Below are 14,312 nucleotides of genomic sequence, written 5' to 3' on the forward strand. Positions count from 1 at the left end.
AGACAGAATCATTTTTCTTTTGCATTCCTGAAGTAACTTTGACCTAAATCATCAAGAAAACCATTGTCCTTTTTTGATCTAATCACACAGCTTAACAAGCAGTCTCAGACATCACTTTGTGATAATACTAGAACAAACTATGCTGTTTCATAATTTGAAAGTAATAATACTTTCTGGTTGGACTTAGTGGATGTACCTTGAAATGTGGATTGTTAAAGCATTTAGATGAAAGGAAATGCTTTATTTTGTCACTTAACTGTTAGTTTAATGCTCCTGTGTCTTTTAGTTGTCATCCCACTAACTGGCCATCATGAAATAGTATCACCCTTTTGCCTTCAAATGTTATTTCCACAAAAAATAGTCACTTCAATCCAACAGAGAGGACTTTTATTTTCTCCTGAGATTCCTTTATACTTCTTTAGTAGAATTCAGGAGATTTTCTAAGCAATAGAACCTCTTGTTATCATTCTTTGGGCTTAAAATAATGTAGACAACTCTGTGAAAATGAGAAGGTTAAGCTTGACTCCAATATGCTCACCCAAAATGTACTACTTAATCTCAAACCTGTATTCAGCAACAGCTGCGTGGTACCATTAGCCCTAAGCTGCTAAGCAGGGTTGCTCAGACTCAACAATTGTCAGAAATACAGACTGGAGTTAGGTTTAATCTTAAGTATTCATTTTTCTTCTCATCATTCAGGAATGAAAAGGAAAGCTTACTATACTTTTTAAGTGAGCAAGACTTTTAATGAATATTGTTTTGATGTGACCATCTGTTCATACAGCCAACTCTTGATTATCTAAGGTGAGGGAATACTGCGATAGGATGCATTGTTGAAATGCACACGTTATCTTCATTTGGGCAAATAGATTGAGCCTCCCCAACAAATCATTTAATGGAGAAATAATGAAATATGGGAGTTTCTTCTCTTTTGACTCCTCTTTCTCGCCATCTGACAGAGATACCAATGTGCAGTGAACTGAAAGGAAGAGAGAAAATCCCAAAAAATCTGTGAAGTGGTCAACCCATTTCTAAATCAAGAGTTGACTGAATTGTATGATCTCACCAAACTTTTTGAAAGTAGACGGTTTTTTAATTTATCTTTGCAGAAAGTGTTGAGCTAGGAACATTTGCCATGTTTTTCTCCAGATATTGTAACTGAGTGAATATCATTCTATAATGCTATATGATTTTCCTATGTAGGGTGAACCAGGGCTTCCCGGGCTTCCTGGACTTCCGGGGATAAAGGTAAATACTGCACGGACAGTCTTGGCTTCACAGAACTGTAATTATGAGATTTACCCAAATTGGTGGAAAATAGGGAAAATGAAAATAAAATAAATTGCTGTTCTCTAAGTACTCCCCAGCCATCTCAACTAACTAAATTTTTAAATTAAAAATTAAGCACAGATACCTCTAAAGTTTGCCATGGCGAAATGGATTGTTTATTTCTCCGTTTAACTTTCTATTGCCCCTTAAATAAATGTAAATGTCACTTCATTTGAAGTCACAGGAATTCTTTAAAGTCTAAAATGTCTCTTTACCTTCACATTTTAATTTTATTCTTAAGACCCTATCAGATTTTGATCAGAATTAGAGTCTTAACATCCCCATAAATCTAACATTTAGGCAGCTGTTTTTGTGATTCACTCATTATAATAATCCCTTTAAAACATTTATCTTCTACTTCCTCTCAATAATTATCACTGCAAAGTACAAATCATATTACTAAAATATTTTGACCCAACACATACACTGTCCCCATAAACTTTCTAAATATCTTTTGAAATAATTGTTTAAAGCTTAGTTTGAAAACATTTGTTTTAAATGGGCGTAAACCACTTAAAAATGTTAAAAGCATTTTTAAAAAGTGTTTGAAATTGTTTACATGGCAACTGACAAGGCTTAAAGTTCTACTGCCTTAGATATAGTTGCTCCTTTAAAATCAGCTTCTTATTTTAAAACTTTTAAGATATATTCTAGAACTACTTAATAGGGGTTAACATAATGCAAATACATTTTCCTTTTGTTGTTCTCATCTTATAAAGTTTTGAACCAATCTCTGTTGTACATTAGTCCATTCCAAAGTTAGTATTCCTAGACCAGGCATGGTGGCTCATGTAATCCCAACACTTTGGGAGGCCGAGGCGGGCAGATTACTTGGGTCAGGAGTTTGAAATCATCCTGGCCAGCATGGTAAAATGCTGTCTCTCTGAAAATACAAAAAAAAATTAGCCAGGTGTGATCTTAGCTACTCAGGAGGTTGAGGCAGGAGGATCTCTTGAACCCGGGAGGTGGAGCTTGCAATGAGCTGAGATCACGCCACCGCACTCCAGCCTGGGCAACAGAGTGGGATTCCATCTCCTAAAAAGAAAAATAAAGTTAGCATGCCTACTTCTAGTGTGAGAGTTGTGTTTACTGTTTTATGAAGGTTCTGCTTTGAGTGTGAGTTATGTGAAATAATATGATTTTAGGATAGATATATTATTGAGTTCTCAGAGGTCATATGATATATATAATATTTTATGAGTATATTTGGTATAATTGATAGACATGAAAGCTATGTCTTCTTGGTTGGCATTCAGCAATTTTAGTTCTATCTTTTTGTTTGATATTTCTAGATTAGTATCATAAAAGTTCAGATATGTCCTTTTAATAGATTTTTAGTCTTTGGATTCTTTGGTGAAAAAGTAACACTCTATGACAGCAGTTTACTAAAGAGTTGAAGTCACTTCCTTATCATTTGATATTTAGCAAAAATAACTTCACAAATTAATAGGTGGTTTCATATTACAGAGTTAAATTATGGCATTCCTTAGTAACACACACACACACACACACACACACACACACACAAGATGGGTTTTTACAAATAATGGGAAGATCATAAAAATTTTAAAACTATTTGTTTAAAGTGATAAGAAAGTGATACTCAGCATTAATCAAAAATAACCTTGTAGCATTATAAATAAAGGGGAAGGCATTTAAAAGGAGAGGCATTAGGAAGGGCTGAAGCAGTTTCCTGCAGCAAGTGCTTGTAGGTGATCGGGTTATCAGCTTCTCTCACAGGAACCTCTGTGCTTTGAAATCCAGTTGTCCGTTCTCTTGAGCTTGAAGCACTTTCTTGGAGAGAGAGAGTACTTGAGAATGTGGAATTGATTATTTCCCTCCGAAGGAAAAAAAAAAAGCAATTTTGATTATACTGTTTATCATCTTACTTTAGTCTTATATCCTCCATCACAAAAATATCCCACTGGATCCTCGGAATTTGCCTAGTCATCTGTGGACTAGTCAGAATGTTTTGAGCTTTTTGAAGTTGAGAGGGGTGTTAAACGATTTGCCACCTCTAGCAAACGCTTTTATTCCTCGGGTCATAGGAAATGGCCAGATGGAGTTTGTCGAGGTCAGGTAGCTCTGATATTTTCTTTTGTTTTTCTCTCATTGACTGCTGACTATAGTGAAAAGAACTATTAATTGACAAAAACTCTATTCATCAATCACTAGAGATACTCTTCTACATAATTACCAAGTACTGTTGGTTAACTATCTGGTATTTGATTTAAATCTTAGGCTCTATTTTTGGTTAATAAGCTTTGTCTTCTCTAATCAGGATGTGGGAGATATGCTTTCCTTATAATGTAGTCAGTGCTCACTATAAATTAGTAATTTTGAAAAGGAGACAATTTAAAGATACATCACAACTATTGGTCATTGGATATTTATAAATGTAGAGTTAAAGGCTTATAATTTTATGACATAGTTTTCTTAACTTAAAATGTTCTTTTTTCCTTTAATTTACATTTCTTCTATTAGGTAACCACCACAGGACAGTTAACTATGATTTCATAGTTTGAACAAGTAACAGTATTTAAAAGATGAAACCACCATGTATGGATATAGAATGTGTGGTAGCAAGCACTTTACTCATAATCTTCCTAGACCTGTGTGTTTGTTTATGCTTTGAAAATACTTCCTATTGCTATTTATCTCCTTCTTATCTGTTGGTGCTACAGAGAGCATGTGAATGCCATCCCTTATTTCCAAGACTTTGAGGAAACCAGCCATGACATACCAGGGAAGCTTTGATTCACCACCTGTTGCTCTCGGGGAATGGTGGGAAACTTAATGAGCATCCACATGCCTTCCACAGCTCTCAGGAAATGAGCAAAGTGCCTAAATACAGACAGCAGACTCATCTATCTATCACCTCAGGGTCCCACTCAGAGAAAAGTGCTAATACCTTAGGCATACATAATAAAAGTCACTAAGAACAGGCATAACTTAATTTCGAGCTACCCTTAAGCTTCCTGCAGAAGTATCCAAAAGTCCTCTTACCATATGGAAGACATTTGGAATTCCTATTCCGTGCATTCATGGTTCATATAGTGTCACGATGTTCAACTGGGAAAATTAAATTATATACAATGTACCATGCAGACATTGATCTTCTGGAATAAGATTTGAGCCCAGAAAATTAGTTTCTGAAACAAGCCTTCATATATTTTTAATGGGTAAAATTATTGTAACCAGCTTTTCTGATACTACATAAAAGAGTAAGATTCTAAGTTCCTATTTTCTTAGGCCTTGCTCTCTACCCTTATTTTGAAAAGTGTAAGTACATTACTTACCCCCTTTTTATGGTTATGTTACCCTAGCAGTAAGCAGGATAGAGCAGACTTCAGAACAGACCACCAATGTGCAGATCCTTGTCCACCCCTTATCAATAACATAATGTGGGGCAACTTCTGTCATCTCTCTGTACTTCAGTTTCCTCATAAGATGGGACTCATTGACCATAACTCAGAGGGTTGTTGTGAAAATTAAATGCACTAATACATGTAAAGTTCTTAAAATATTGCCAAGCAGGTAGTAAATGCTGTAGCAGTTTGGGTTATTGTTATCTCTTTCTTTCAGGGCAGCTCAAAATATTGGAAACATCGGTTACACACATGTTCTATACAGTCTTTCCTCATATAATTTTAACCTATAGGATATAAAGCCATGTATATTCTGTAGGTTAGTAAATGTAAATTCTGAAAACTCCTTTGCTGTGACCAGTGGATGTTACTTTAAGAGAAGTCAGGATCACCTGCTTTTTCTCCAAACATGACATCACACTATACACCTTTCCTATTACCCAAATGTATCCCAGGAACAAAGGATGAAGAACCACAGTGTTGTAGGCATAGGACATGGCACTTTCAGTGTTCTCCTTCCTGGTTCTGTTCACAGGAAAAGTAAAAGCAAACCTTGACATGTAATGACGGAAATTCTCCAGGCCCCAGTCAATGTTACCTAACCCAAGACACTTTTCATAAATACAGATCTTCAGGCCGGGCGCAATGGCTCACGCCTGTAATCCCAACACTTTGAGAGGCCGAGGCGGGTGGATCACCTGAGATCAGGAGTTCGAGACCAGCCTGACAAACAAGTTGAAACCCCATCTCTAGTAAAAATACAAAAATTAGCCGGGCATGGTGGCAGGCACCTGTGGTCCTAGCTACTCGGGAGGCTGAGACAAGAGAATTGCTTGAGCCAGGGAGGCACAGGTTGCAGTGAGCCGAGATCGTGCCACTGCACTGCAGCCTAGGCAACAGAGCAAGACTCCATCTCAAAAAAATAATAATAATAATAAATAAATAAATATAGATTTTCAGCACTTGCTTTTCCTTCTTTCAACATGTACCACCAGGCCGGGCACGGTGGTTCACGCCCATAATCCCAGCACTTGGGAGGCCGAGGTGGGTGGATCAGTTAAGGTCAGGAGTTCAAGACCAGCCTGTCCAACATGGTGAAATCCCATCTCTACTAAAAATACAAAAATTAGCCAAGTGTTGTGGCACATGCCTGAGGTCCCAGTTACTCGGGAGGCTGAGGCAGGAGAATCACTTGAACCTGGGAGGTGGAGGCTGCAGTAAGCCAGGATCGTGCCACTGCACTTCTGCCTGGGCAACAGAGCAAAACTCCATCTCAAAAAAGAAAAAAAAAAAAAAAGTATACCACCAGTTTATTTCACCATATTCAGAAAGCAAAAAAGGTGGGGGGTGGGGGGAATGTGGAGCAAGGGAGATGTAATGCTGTAAAAATTATATGAAACCATTTTATTGGCAAATACATTTTCACAGTATTATCGTGCTTCAAAGCTTGATATTTTTGTTCTGGCTTCCACATTAGTGAAAATTTGATATTAAGATCAAGAACTTGGGGACTAAGAGGGTATGAGACAGTAACTAACTCTTTATATCCCAGCATATGAAATAATTCTTGCCACTAAATTATATAAAGACTAGCTTTTACAGGTGGCAGAAGCATTTACTCTGGCATTCTTAGGATTAAGTACAGTGCTCAGTAATCTAATAGAAGCTTATCTTCTAAATCCACCAGAGATGAGGTTCCTTCCTCAAAAACATCAAATCACATTTTAAAAATAGCAGAGAAAACTTCTGGAAGCAACATAGGATGTGAAATGAATTCCTAAAAGAGAAAAAGAAAATGGAGTACTCGTTAAACGAATAACATTGTGTTATCGTTACATATAATTATTTCCTGCCTGCACAAAGTTCATCTGAAAAGTTGAATAATTGGAGAGTCCAATTAGGAAACTCAACCAGAAATCAGATATTTTTAGCAGCCAGAATGAAGCCTCAAATAAATACAAGGAATATGCTTTCAGGATGTAATCCAGTTAAGAAAAAAAATCACAAAGGTATGTTTTCTGGATTTTAAATAAACCTGCTATTATAGTTCATTTTAATCAGTGCCACCAAGATGTTTTAATTTACACTAAAATTTGATACTTAAGGGAAATAAATGTTTTGGGGGCAGACTCTACTTTCTCATTTTTTTTTCCCCTCAATAATTTTACATATCAATCATTACCAAAACTGGCTGCCTGATGGTTCTTATTACAACAAATGTTCTTACTGTAATCCTCAAAAGCAGGTATCATGCTGCCTTGAATTCTAATTAGCCTTTAAGCAAGAAGAATATTGTATGGCTAATGCATTCAGTGTCAAGACACGTTAATCAAAATTGTTGGTGATGCTTTTAGCACCCAGGCAGATCAACACATATTTTTCAAGCCCTGCTATACTATTTATTGGGCAATGAAAACTGGATCTTCTCGGGGGTAATAAATATCGTGGAAAAAAGTACTTGCTTTAACCTGGTATATTAGAGGTTTTTTTTAGAGGGGTTAAAAGTAATTTTTTTACTCCTTTAATTGATAATGACTTATAAAATAAAACAAATGGTAAAATGAAAACCAGAAATTTTCTATGGGCAACAGCTAATCAGTCAGGACATTCTGGCCACCATTCCATTTAGCAGACGGTAAATTCTGGAAGTTTATAGGGAAACACCTGATGAGTCATTTCTGTATGAAGGAAGCTGTCTCCTCCTTTCTTACATTGACTAATAATCCCATCTAAGTATTTGTTGATTCTTTTCATCATTATGTAAATTTGGCAAAAGAGTGTTAAGTGAACTGTCCCAATAACCATTTTAGAAGATAAAATAAGGTCACTTGAAATTTTTTGCTACATAGTAAATGTGGGTTTGAAGAAAAGTCAGTCATGATTTTATTATTGAATCCTAAGACTTAATGAGACCTTTGGTAGTCATTGTTAGATTTCAGAAATGTCATGTTCCTAAGGAATTTTCCAGCTTTGCCTTGCCTTTCTGTAAAATAGAAGGCCAATATTTGTTTGTTTCCCTTGTGGTTGCTAGAGATCGTAGTTGTTCATATAGTTTTTTTTATTTGTTAGTTTTTTGCCTTTTGGCCAGAAGACGGTATTTAAGCTGCTATCTCATTAGACTATTTGAATTTTTTAAAAGTAATAACAAAGGAGTTGAGGAGAAGGGGCATCAGTCAAAAATCTTACCTTAAAGGTATCTATCTTATATGGAATGAATAGGACCTACTTTCCTATAGCTAAATCTTCTGTAGTTTACGTCATTTCTCTGTGTACATATAGCCAGTTTATGGACACAAGAGGAAAGGAGAAAGAGAGAGGTTTAATGCTCATACCCTAATCGACAACAAAAAATCGACTTTTTGTTCCATGCAAAATAGGATCCTTTTCAAATATAGTGCACATTAGGTACTGTGGCTGATAGTCACTGAGCTTATACTACAAGATTGAAGTTATGACTGCCTAAATGGAAAGATCAATGTGAGACGATGAGGCCTTCCACCGTTGGTCATATGAAGATACACCTCTGATTTCAGCTATAGTTATTCTCCACAGACTTGCTTCTGTATCTTTATGTGCCCTGGCTGTTTAAATCTTTTGTCCAAATTAGCAACCTGTGTCAGATTTTCAGCTTGCCGCTGCTCCCGGCAGTTTACTGTCAGGCCTACATTGTGTTTTATTCTGAATTAATAGCATTTCTTCTTTCCTAACTGAACCCCAGGTTGTTGCCAAAACCACAGCTATTCTATTATTCATCTTTTCTACAGGGTCAACAAAGGGAAACGTGCTGTAGTTTTAGCTTTGAGACCTGGTTTTTAACTCATTGATGGTGAGCTATTAATTAATGTTAAGAATAACCAAAGGATAAAATGCGTGAAACAATTCAGGAAGAAATCAGATGCAATATCCAGGAGAAGACTAGAAAATTAGACCAAATTTGTCTTCATTTTGGAATTTGAAGCTGCATTAGTCCTATGCTATAATAACACTAACAGGGCTGAGATATCCATATTGCAGACATCCCATTCAGTCACTGGTTAGCATGTGGCTTGGGGAACAGAATAGGACGCCAGCTATTATGTGTTAGTAATTACAATTTTGGATTGCCCTAAGGCTTCTGATAAATCATGTTATATATATTTTATCCCCAGGTTTTGATTAAATCATAGTTCTATACTTATTTTAAGGGTTAGATAATACATTGTTTAGATTGTTCTGTTTGTTCCAAGAGTAGATCTAGTTGGAGATTTCCAGGACACGTAAACACAAAACAAAACAATACAACAGAAAACAACAAAAACAAAGAGAACAGATTAAATCTGGATTTAATTTTTATCGTGATGGAGAAAGGAGGAGAACATTTTAAAATGCCTGTTCCTCTCCATTATTTCTCCTCTTGTCTTCCTCTCTTTCTCTCCTTCCCTCCCTCCCTGAATCCTCACTACTCCTTCTCCTCATCCTTGTCTTCCTTCTTTTTACTATTCTCTCTCACCTTAGTTAGGCACTAACTTTATATATATAATATATATAATATATACACACATATATATATACTTTAAGTTCTAGGGTACATGTGCACACCGTGCAGGTTTGATACATAGGTATACATGTGCCATGTTGGTTTGCTGCACCCATCAACTCACCATTTACATTAGGTATTTCTCCTAATGCTATCCCTCCCCCAGCCCTCCACCCCCCGACAGGTCCCATTGTGTGATGTTTCCCGCCCTGTGTCCAAGCGATCTCATTGTTCAATTCCCACCTATGAGTGAAAACATGCAGTGTTTGGTTTTCTGTCCTTGTGATAGTTTGCTCAGAATGATAGTTTCCAGCCTCATCCATGTCCTTGCAAAGGACCTGAACTCATCCTTTTTTATGGCTGCATAGTATTCCATGGTGTATATGTGCCACATTTTCTTAATCTAGTCTATCATTGATGGGCATTTGGGTTGGTTCCAAGTCTTTGCTATTGTGATAGTGCCACAATAAACATACGTGTGCATGTGCCTTTATAGTAACATGATTTATAATCCTTTGGGTGTATACCCAGTAATGGGATTGCTGGGTCAAATGGTATTTCTAGTTCTAGATCCTTGAGGAATTGCCACACTGTCTTCCACAACGGTCAAACCAATTTACACTCCCACCAACAGCGTAAAAGTGTTCCTATTTCTCCACATCCTTTTCAGCATGTTGTTTCCTAACTTTTTAATGATTGCCATTCTAACTGGTGTGAGATGGTATCTCATTGTGATTTTGATTTGCATTTCTCTGATGACCAGTGATGATGAGCATTTTTTCATGTGTCTGTTGGCTGCATAGACGTCTTCTTTTGAGAAGTGTCTGTTCATATCCTTTGCCCACTTTTTGATGGGGTTGTTTGCTTTTTTCTTGTAAATTTGTTTGAGTTCTTTGTAGATTCTGGATATTAGCCCTTTGTCAGATGGGTGGATTGCAAAAATTTTCTCCCATTCTATAGGTTGCCTGTTCACTCTGATGGTAGTTTGTTTTGCTATGCAGAAGCTCTTTAGTTTAATTAGATCCATTTTGTCTATTTTGCCTTTTGTTGCCATTGCTTTTGGTGTTTTAGTCATGAAGTCCTTGCCCATGAGTTAGGCACTAACTTTGCAAGCAGTGATGGTCTCAGATCTGTCTCTTGGTTGCCTTCACGCATTCCCTTCCACACACTGTCTATCCTCAGCACCAATGTGAGGAATCCCAGTTGACTTTGTCATCTTGTTGTTCTCACTGATAACAAAAGTAAAAACTTAACATGCTATCTAACGACATAGTGAGTGAACAGATGGAGATGGAGAATGTGGAATATCTATGAAATGAGAGGAGAAATATGTATAATACCTGAGGAAAAAAAGCAGATTAAAGTAACTCTGAAATAACTGGTGCTCTACCCAACTTTTTGAGAAGGAGCCTCGCTCGGTCGCCCAGGCTGGGGTGCAGTGGCCGGATCTCAGCTCACTGCAAGCTCCGCCTCCTGGGTTTATGCCATTCTCCTGCCTCAGCCTCCCGAGTAGCTGGGACTACAGGCGCCTGCCACCACGCCTGGCTAATTTTTTGTATTTTTTAGTAGAGACGGGGTTTCACCTGGTTAGACAGGATGGTCTTGATCTTCTGACCTCGTGATCCGCCCGTCTCGGCCTCCCAAAGTGCTGGGATTACAGGCTTGAGCCACCGCACCAGGCCCCAACTTATTCTTATGCTATTCATTGGCATCCTGATAAATGCAACAAGCCAGAGGTTTGTTGTCTTGTCTTTGTCTTTGTCTTTTCCCTATTTTTCTTAGACATTTTTGTTATTTTCTTTAAAATGCATTAACAGAGCATTAACTTTAAATACTTTCAGAAAATGTCCTACTTTATTGTTTTTACTTCAATGGTAGAGCTATTTTACTTGTAGTCTGCCTGTTTAAATCCACATTTCCCTGATAATGGGAGTAGGACATGCCCTTTTCAAAAGATCTCTGCTTTATGTTCTCATGTTATTTCTAAAATGGTCCATTTTGAAATTATGATTTGGATTTTCTAATTTAGGTAATTGCCCAGCAAAAAAGAAAAATGAAAAAAAAAAAAACTTCTGGATTTATTTTTTTCCTTCATTAAAAGTAATGTAAGTGCTTAATTCTATTATAGTTCCAGTTTCCTCCCTCACTTTGTCTACCCAGACAAATACGTGTGGATTATTTTCAATTTACTACTCTCCTATGTCCCATTGATTAAGGGAGATTAAATATGTAAAATAGCTGTGATAATTATTATACATTCCAACATAAAGTTATTTCTCCTGTTTGTTGCCCTGAAAACTGATGTAAGTTTGTTTTTGTGAGATCTGATTGACTCCAAAGACGATTTCCTAAAAGTCCTTTGCCTTTGAATCGTACTTCAGCTGCTTCCTCCTGCCTTCTTCCCCAACCTGGTCTCTTTCCTCTACCCTGGTTAAGAAAAATCATGACTAATTGGGACTATAGTGTAGTAGTCATTTGCTTATTTTTTTATTACAAGAAAATATTTCTATAAACTTAGATCGTCATTGCCTTTCGCCTAGACATTTTAGGAGATTCTAGAACCTTTAAACCGTATATCAATTGTTTTCAAAAGATGGGTTTTTTTTTTTAAGATTACATTCATTTAGGGAAATTAATAGGTAGGAACGTTTTCTTCTGTCCCTCTTTGGAGGAAGAAAACTCATTCTTAGTAAACTTGTCACTTCTCTATCTTACACAGTTCTGATGTGTTTTAAACCTCTTTTGGTTTTGCAATCTCAACTGCTCTGGCAGATGGATATTGTCTCATAAACTAATGACATATTCAACTGAGAAAAGTTAGGGTTACTTCTTGAATGAAGTTGAAGTAGTATTGAGTATAACCCTAGGCAGATTAAAAGGTGACAAGAAGGCACCTTGTATATTACCAATTAGGTTGCAGAAATGTTGTAACACTACTACTACTGCTGCTGCTGCTGCAACTGGCCCTGCTGCCGCTGCTGCTACTGTTACTACTACTACTACTACTACTACTACTACTACTACTACTACTAGACAGCTAACATTTGTAAGCCTGTAAGATAAGGGAAACAATAATAACAAGCATTTATTGCACACTGACTTCATTCTAGGGAGAGGCTAAGTGCTTTGCTTGCATTTTTGCATGGTAAGTCTTAACTAAGCCACACCTTAACAAAGCCAGAATCCTCTATTAAGACTCCAGCTTGAAAAGTCAGCCTTTAATAAAATTCTGCATTTTTGTTCTAGCAGTTCTTGAACTTTTTGGTCTCAGAATCCCTTTACATTCTTAAAAATTAGAATTGAAAGAGCTTTTGTTTGTGTAGAATATGTCTAGTGTTATTTCTGCATTAGAAATTAAAGCTGCCTGGGGGCAGTGGCTCACACCTGTAATCCCAGTACTTTGGGAGGCAAAGGCAGGAGGATTGCTTGAGGCCAGGAGTTCGAGACCAGCCTGGGCAACATAGCCAGACCTAGTCTCTACAGAAAATTTAAAAATTAGCCAGGCGTGTTGGTGCACAGCTATAGTCCAAGCTACTCAGGAGGCTGAGGTGGGAGGATCCTTTGTGCCCAGGGGATCAAGCCTGCAGTGAGCCATGATCATACCACTGAACTTCAGCCTGGGCACAGAGTGAGACCCTGTCTCAAAAATGAAAACAAAAGAAAAAAAAAGAAGTTAAAACCAAAAAAGTTCTAAAAATCCATTACATGTTAATCAAATAGCATGTTTTATGAAATATAACTGGTTTTCAAGACAAGATTTTTAAAAAGAGCAAGAAGAATGACATTTTGAGAGATATATGCATGTGTGTATATATGTATATGTGTGTGTGTATATATGTATATGTGTGTGTGTATGTTTGTGTGTGTATATATATAGCGAGTCTGATGCCTGACTTAATAGAAGGCAACTGGATTCTCATATCTGCTTCTGCATTCAATTTGTTGTTTTGATTGAAGTATATGAAGAAAAACTGGCCTCACGCAGATATGTAATTGGACAGGGGAAGGTTAGCCTATTCAGATAATTGTTGATATTTTTCTTTGCTACTATCCTAAACCTCACAAGTAGTTTCTTAAAGGTTAGGTGCAATGTGGAATCTGGAACCATATAATAAACCTTTCTTTTTTGTTTGTTTGTTTGAGACAGAGTCTCCTTCTGTTGCCTGAACTGGAGTGCAGTGGCGCAATCTTAGCTCACTGTAACCTCTGCCTCCCAGGTTCAAGTGGTTCTCCTGCCTCAGCCTCCCAAGTAGCTGGAATTATAGGTGCAGACCACCACGCCCGGCTAGTTTTTGTATTTTTAGTAGAGACAGGTTTTCACTATGTTGGCCAGGCTAGTCTCAAACTCCTGACCTCAAGTGATCCACCCGCCTCGGCCTCCCAAAGTGCTGGGATTACAAACATGAGCCACCATGTCTGGCCTATTGAACTTTTCATACTCCGTGTACTCATGAAGGAATGAAAGTAAAAAGGCAAATAATGTCTTTGTGTTATTGTAAAAATAGTTTGACCTTAAAGACTTTCTGAAAATGTCCAGAAATCTCCAGAGGTCCCCAGAGCACACTTTGAGAACCTCTGGTATAAGCTTAGGGAAGTAACAAATAGCCCAACTAGCTGAAGACCATGAGTCAACATGTCCATGCCTTATTTACTTCAACAACTGTTTTTGAAGTCTGAGAGAGAAAAAAGAGACCAATAATTAACTCCTGCCCATCCTGCCAAGATATAGAGAAAATGGAGATAATGTTTCTAAAATGATGCAGACCTCTGGAAGTAAATAGATGAAAACTGTGATCCTAAAATTAAGTATGTGGTTTTCTCCTTGAATAAATTGAAATAAGCATGTCAGAATGTATAGATACGGTAGATGCTTTCTTAAAGTGGCATGATCAGGTATAACGTATCATACTCAAAGCCTTTAAAATTAACCAGTCAATATTAATTGTGCTAAAATCATTGAGATGGTCAAATGCAGTGCTAATTTTGTATCTAGAAATAAATTTTGCCCTGAATTTTTTGTTTAAAAGAACTATCAATGCTTTTAGCTAGCACATAAAAAAAAAAGAACTTTCTATACACTTACTAAAGGAAACAACATA

General features: G+C 37.1%; 1 protein-coding gene across 1 annotated transcript in view; it reads left to right on the plus strand.

Annotated features, from left to right (window-relative positions):
* COL25A1 (collagen type XXV alpha 1 chain) overlaps positions 1-14,312 on the plus strand; it is a 200,755-nt gene that overhangs the window by 118,533 nt on the left and 67,910 nt on the right. Inside the window, exon 14 of the mRNA XM_017852381.1 lies at positions 1,204-1,248. Coding sequence (XP_017707870.1) covers positions 1,204-1,248 — 45 coding nt within the window. The remainder of the gene's footprint in view (positions 1-1,203; positions 1,249-14,312) is intronic.

This window comes from Rhinopithecus bieti, unplaced genomic scaffold (assembly GCF_001698545.2).
Source record: "Rhinopithecus bieti isolate Rb0 unplaced genomic scaffold, ASM169854v2 scaffold_35077, whole genome shotgun sequence".
Lineage (NCBI taxonomy): Eukaryota > Metazoa > Chordata > Mammalia > Primates > Cercopithecidae > Rhinopithecus > Rhinopithecus bieti.